Source organism: Coffea eugenioides, chromosome 3 (genome assembly GCF_003713205.1).
Source record: "Coffea eugenioides isolate CCC68of chromosome 3, Ceug_1.0, whole genome shotgun sequence".
Classification (NCBI taxonomy): domain Eukaryota; kingdom Viridiplantae; phylum Streptophyta; class Magnoliopsida; order Gentianales; family Rubiaceae; genus Coffea; species Coffea eugenioides.
Genome location: NC_040037.1, coordinates 37,807,345 through 37,813,822, shown reverse-complemented (window position 1 = coordinate 37,813,822; position 6,478 = coordinate 37,807,345). Strand labels below are relative to the sequence as shown.

The 6,478-nt window shown below is 36.1% G+C and overlaps 1 protein-coding gene across 1 annotated transcript; it reads left to right on the top strand.

Annotated features, from left to right (window-relative positions):
• The first annotated feature begins 717 nt into the window (after positions 1–717).
• LOC113765521 (2-alkenal reductase (NADP(+)-dependent)-like) lies at positions 718–6,113 on the top strand. The gene is made up of 5 exons (XM_027309738.1): positions 718–1,047; positions 1,727–1,904; positions 2,947–3,113; positions 3,677–3,759; positions 5,465–6,113. The coding sequence occupies exons 1-5, from the start codon at positions 799–801 to the stop codon at positions 5,841–5,843; spliced, it is 1,056 nt and encodes a 351-aa protein (XP_027165539.1). The 5' UTR covers positions 718–798; the 3' UTR covers positions 5,844–6,113.
• The last annotated feature ends 365 nt before the right edge of the window (positions 6,114–6,478 follow it).

Below are 6,478 nucleotides of genomic sequence, written 5' to 3'. Positions count from 1 at the left end.
CCTATTCGACCCCATCTATCCAAAACAAATATCTTTTCAGAAAATGTACAAATAAGAATATAAGTTTTAGGGCAAATTTCACTTTACCCCCTGTGATTTAGCGTTTTTTACATAACCCCCATATGGTTTCAAAAGCTATACATAATCCCCTCATGGTTTGGATTAAAGTGTTAAAGTGACGGGAATGATCATTCTTAACGGAGTCACCTAAAATGTCAAAAAATACCCTTATGTAAAGTTTAAAATTATTTATTAACCAAGAGGGGTTATGTGTATATTTTAAAAACCATAAGGGGGTTATATGGTAAAATATTAAACTATAAGGGGGTTATATAGTAAAATATAGAATCATACGAGGTTAATATGTCATGTATTTATAAGGGTAATTTCGACATTTTTAGAAATTCAGTTACGAATGACTATTTTCGTCACTTTGACACTTTAATCTAAATTATGAGGGGATTATGTATAGTTTTTAAAACTATTAGGGGGTTATGTAAAAAATATTAAATTACAGGGGGTAAAATGTAATTTGCCCTAAGTTTTATTAATTGACAATTGGTTGTCGTGGAATTAAAGCAATTGCAGGTAAATTGAGACTCGCAATCATTTGTCATCCTGCTTTCTTATCTACCTGTTCTTGACAGTATTAAAGACGTCATATCTTACATCAAGACTTTTGTTCTATGTTCTCCTATAAAAGCCAGAAAAAGCCTTCTTCAAACAGTCCCAAGTGTATCAGCTGGATAGACTTTGCTGCTCCAAAGTGCCAGGTCCATACTGAACTAAAGTGCTGCAATGGCAGAAGAAGCAGAGGTGGTGAAGAACAAGCAGGTGTTGTTGAAAAACTATGCAACTGGATTCCTAAAAGACTCTGATTTCATCATCAAAACAGACAGCACCATGAGCTTGAAAGTCCCAGAAAGCTCCAGTAAGGGGGTATTGGTTAAGAATTTCTACTTGTCTTGTGATCCTTACCTGAGCTTGCTCATGCAAAAATCAGATTCTTCTCTTGAGGCGGAATTCTCTCGTTTCTCCCTTGGCTCTGTAAGTATAGTTTTCCTTCCTGCTGTCAGTGTTTGAAGTTTGTAATACTATGTTATTGTTATCCTATCATAATCTCTCGATATAGACAATAATTGTGGCGTGGAAGTTGAATGCATCGTTTATTGTGTTTATTGTCTTCTGTTAGAGGTAATTGGTTAATAGCTAAAAGGGCTTCTTCAGAAATCAGGGTAAGGTTAAAAAGTTTCTGATGGAGGGAAACCTTTCAATAGGGTCTAGCACTTTTCCTGAATTTGTTAGTAACTAACTGCAGTACATGCATTTTTCTTGGCCAAATCGACCTTCCAATAAATTATGATTTTGTTTATCTTTCGTCATTGAGGAACATTATTCAATTTTCTAAGTTTGATGACAATTTACATGTCAATTGAGAATCTAAACTCCTAGGAATATGCTCAAACTTATCTTGCCAAAAAAAAAAAAATGAAGTTCAAGATGTTAGAATAAATGAAAATTAAGGTAATAAAACTTCTTTTTCTTTTGTAAACCTCTTTGGAAACTTCTCATTTGAACAGAATTTGTTATTCCTCACCATCAGATCTGTCGGCTGATATTTATCGTAGAGCATTGAATAGAATGATTTTTTGTTGCATTTTTGACAACTGATGTATCTGAAATTTTATGTTTGTATCTGTTTTACTGAAATGGTGATAATTTGCAGACAATAAATGGATTTGGGGTAGCTAAAGTAGTGGATTCAAGGCATCCAAAGTTCGAGAAGGGTGACTTGGTGTGGGGTATAACTGGATGGGAGGAATATAGTCTAATAACAGAACCTGATTCTCTTTTCAAGATTGAGCATACAGATGTACCCCTTTCCCATTACACTGGACTTCTAGGTGAGCTCCACACTTGCTGAGTGATGTCATTTTGCAATTGGAGATGTAGCTGAAAATTGTATAATAATCCAAATTTGATTTGCATAACCTTGAGAACTAAAACTCGGTAACTATGTTTTCAGGTGACTTTTTCTGTGCATGCAAAATCGATGCTTGTGAACTTTTGCATTTCTTTTTCAGTTTCATGAAATTTCATTTTCCAGTGTGTGGTCATCTGGTGCTATTGTGTTTCATGCATATTATGTGGTTGTGCGTTTTCCCATGATGTTCTTCTTTTGGGTGTGTTTTTGCACTAGTGGTAGCATTTCATCGTCTTTCATGGTCAGCCACTGAATTTTCTGCTCACCAAGTTCTCTGGACTTCAAATTTCAGTGATACCCTGATAATGTTTACCCTAGGAAAAGTGAAAGCGGGTACTGAACCTTCTCTACTCAACATTTGTGGTTCAGCTCACACTTTTTTGAGTTTGCTAAGACAATGAAGACGTGCAACTACTAGTTGTACAAGTATCAATCTAAATTTGAAAGACAAATAAAGTTTTCTCGACCAAAAGATAGGACATGAGATATGAAGACATGTTAATTGAAATTTTGCTTTTCAGGAATCCCATGAGGAATTTAAAGATATATCTCCACGAAAAGCAGTACCTAAATAACTCTAAAATCTTTCCCCTCCCATGTCCTGAAACCACCCTCTAGCCCGCGGCTCCTTTAGTTTCATCCCATAATTGGGATGGCTATTATTTTTCCTTTTCAAAGGAAGGATATATGCATCCCTTGGTTATTTTAAACCTCATCTTAGGACTGCATTAGTGCATGACAAACCAGCTTTGATACGGTTCAATCAACAATAACAGGCAAATGATAGGATGTTAACTTTCCAGGGTCTTTAGTTCTTCATAAAAGACTTTCATTATTACAAGAACTAGTGTTTTTCTTAAAAGACAGCTATTCATCTGTAGCAGTAAAGGAACCCTAAACAAATAGCATCACATAATCCTTTAGCATTTTTTCAATTGATATTAACACTATGTGTTTTGAAGGTATGTCTGGTTTGACTGCTTATGGTGGACTCTTTGAGGTTTGCAATCCAAAGAAGGGAGAAAAAGTATTTGTATCTGCAGCATCTGGTTCTGTTGGCCAGCTTGTTGGACAATTTGCAAAATTGACAGGGTGCCATGTAGTAGGAAGTGCTGGAAGTAGAGAAAAGGTATATCAAGTTAATTACTTCTTATTTCTTCCAAGTTGAATGTTGCTTTTTTGTTTATTGTACAGACCACAAGGTATATTAGACCACCTCTACCTTAGGACCATTTCTGACAGTTGTTTCCTTTGAGAACCCAAGTGTACACATGGTTCTCTACTGCAGAGTAAGTTCAATATTTCGTGCATTTTTTACCTTTTTGGCCTGATGTTGTGTCTGGCTCTGCAACCTGCTACATAGTCTTTCATATAATTGGAATTTCATGTAATTAAAAGCAGCCTTTGAATTTTGATTGCAAATTCCAGAATTTCTTGTCATCCATGTCAGGGCAGATGGTCATGTGCTTCTGAGTTTTCATGTTTGGCCACTGGCTTCATTCTGGGTCGAAATCCCATTTAGCATCTCATGCATTACTCAATACCTGGTTGTTGATTTTGAGTAACTTTTCATCCTGATATTGGTCTTATTCCACACTCTACAGTTCGACCTTGTATTTGTCTTCGTCCAGCTAATAATATTTTTGATTCATATATGTGTTCTAACTTCCGCTTTAAATTTATGTTGACAAGGTTGATCTTCTGAAGAATAAGTTTGGATTTGATGATGCTTTCAATTATAAAGAGGAGCAGGACTTGGATGCAGCTTTGAAAAGGTATGCAACATTCTAATCATCATTGCCTAACATTAACATATTCTAATTATGTGTTTAAAGCTTCTGAGAATGAATTGTTAATTACATACTTTTTATACCAGTGGTAGCTTTTTATAATGCTTTACCTTAAGAGCACTCTAGGAAATTCGTGTGCAATAATTATCTTCAATGCACCCACTTTTTCACCATAGTTTGAGATCATTTAGCCTCGCAACTTCTTCTGCTTGAGAAAGATTGTGACTAAAATCATAGCAAATCTAATATTAGACTTTCATGAAGGTTTTCTCCTGTCTTTCTCTTGTAAAATCTTGTGTTCTGTTAAGGGATAAAGCAAATAAAGTACATGGTTCTAAGTGCATGGTTAAAGACTCTGTAATTGGAGTCATCTATGGGGTAAGTGGAGTCCCGCTATTCAAAAAGACACTGTAGCTTCTTGCTTAAATTCCAGAATCCAAGCAACCAAAGTTTCTCGTAAAAAGCCCCAATTTGGTGAGAGATTCCCCTTTCCACAAGCATCCAGTATTCTGGTATCCATCTCATGTAACTTGTTTGCCTTTAAACTAGAAATCTTTTCAAGTACCTAATTGGGTGATTTCTTTTTAGTATTAAAAAATCTATTATTTCTATCTTGCCATAGCTAGAGGCAATAATTGCCAAAATCTTGTGTAGCCTATCTCTCAAACTTGTTCTCCTCAGTTGCTCTGTAATGACATCTTACATTCCAACTATAAGATGTGCCATATATGTTCGACATCTCTGAGGTATCTGACCAAATTTTTAGTAGGGAAATCTCAAAGAACATTTAAAGTTTCCAGGATTTTGTGAGCTATGACAGTGAAAATTGGATGTAATATAGATGGCAAAGAACTTAGATTGTCATGGTGTCCTCAGAATTTAGAAGCAAGCAAAAGAACCAGATCAGTCAGGCACTCTTGTCTGAAATGAAGCAAGATGGAATTATTAGCCTGATCAGGTTTCTGACTAGATCAGGTTGCAGATCAACACACGTAGCGTTCATCAACTGCTGCTGTCCTAACTGTACTCTTAGTGGTTATCTAGAGCAGGCCAAACCAGCTTGTGCTGTCAAATTACCGAGCTTACTCGTAAGAGTCTGACTACAGATCATACTGATTTGGGAGAACTTAAAGCAACAGCTGCAGGAATGCCACCTACAATACCTGTTTTCTGTTCGCTAAGCAGTGTTAACAATATGCTTAACCAAACTTTTTCTACTGCATATACAAGAGGCCTATGATTCATTTGGAATGAGGAGCAGAGGAACACCCCAAATGAAAACAAAAGATTAAAATTAACAAGAGCCAGAAATAAAGACAGGATAACTATGAAGGCTGCTCTCCAGTCTTGTCCAAGTTTATAACAAGTAGCTGTCAGAATCGCATTTTATTTTTCCGGTGTCCCTTTGTGGAATGACTTTGAATGTTGCCCTTCAATTTTCTATCCATGGACAGTAATACAATAGAAACCGAAATACCTATATAATGAAAACTTTTAGATTTGATTGACATTACTTGTATACAAAAGCAGTACTTGTTCCTCTTTCTTCCATTGTGTCTAGTGACTGTCATGATTGCCTTAACTTTTTAATTGTTATGCATAGAAACATGGATTTCCCTCAAGGTCGCAATGGCCTAGTTAGAGTGCAGTAAGCGTGGATATAACTTAATTGATTGAATTTCTTTTGCAGGTACTTCCCTGAAGGAATTGATATTTACTTTGAAAATGTTGGGGGAAAGATGTTGGATGCTGTGCTTCTCAACATGAGAATGCATGGACGAATTGCTGTGTGTGGACTGATCTCACAATACAACCTAGAGAAACCTGAAGGACTATATAACGTGGCTTCTATTCTTTTCAAGCGTCTTAGAGTGGAGGGATTTGCTGTGTTTGATTACCTTCACCTCTATCCGAAGTTTCTGGACCTTGTACTACCTCAAATCCGAGAAAAAAAGATCACCTACGTAGAAGACATTGCAGAAGGCCTTGAAAATGGTCCTGCTGCCCTTGTTGGTCTGTTTAGTGGTCGCAATGTCGGGAAACAGGTTGTTTTGGTTGCTCGTGAATGATCTCAGGTTCCTTTGACCATCCCTTTGTACATAGAGTATATACCTCAGTCTACAGGCTATTAGCATTTTAATTCCACTAGTTTGAGCTCTCATGCGTTTGTGCACCTGGAGTTCTTTGTGAACTTTATCAGGCCAGATAATACAGTGCCAAGTTGAAGTCAAAGATGAGTAAATCCTGATTTCGTTTTGTTGCCATCAGAATCTACGCAGATATTTTCTGTTTCTTGTTTCAGATGAATAAATAAGCTTACCTATCAGAACACTAGTGCATCTTTGAATTGTGCTTTCAAGATTGATTTTTTAGTTTCCTAGATTATAAATTAAGTTTCTAGCAGTGGGAAAAAATGTTTTTAAATTGAAATGCTAGAGCTCGTATCTTGATCATCATGGGAAATCTTTTTTGGCTTTTCTTTTGTTGGCTGCTATTCCACTTATTGGTAGGTTTTCTATTTGCCATGCCAAACTCCTTTTGTCTGGAAGATAAGGATTAACGGAAACCTATAGTCTCTAAAAGTAATGGAAAATAATAAACATATATTCATCTAGTTGAAAATAATAAACATACATTCGTTTCTCAAATTTCGTTGGCTTTTAGCACCATAAAAACCAAATTCTCAAACCAGGGATCCCTTTTT

Coding starts and splice junctions, on each gene's coding strand:
- LOC113765521 (XM_027309738.1), top strand. CDS start 799: ATGGCAGAAGAAGCAGAGGTGGTGAAGAACAAGCAGGTGTTGTTGAAA. Junction 1,048..1,726: donor CTCGTTTCTCCCTTGGCTCT/GTAAGTATAGTT, acceptor GATAATTTGCAG/ACAATAAATGGATTTGGGGT. Junction 1,905..2,946: donor CCATTACACTGGACTTCTAG/GTGAGCTCCACA, acceptor TGTGTTTTGAAG/GTATGTCTGGTTTGACTGCT.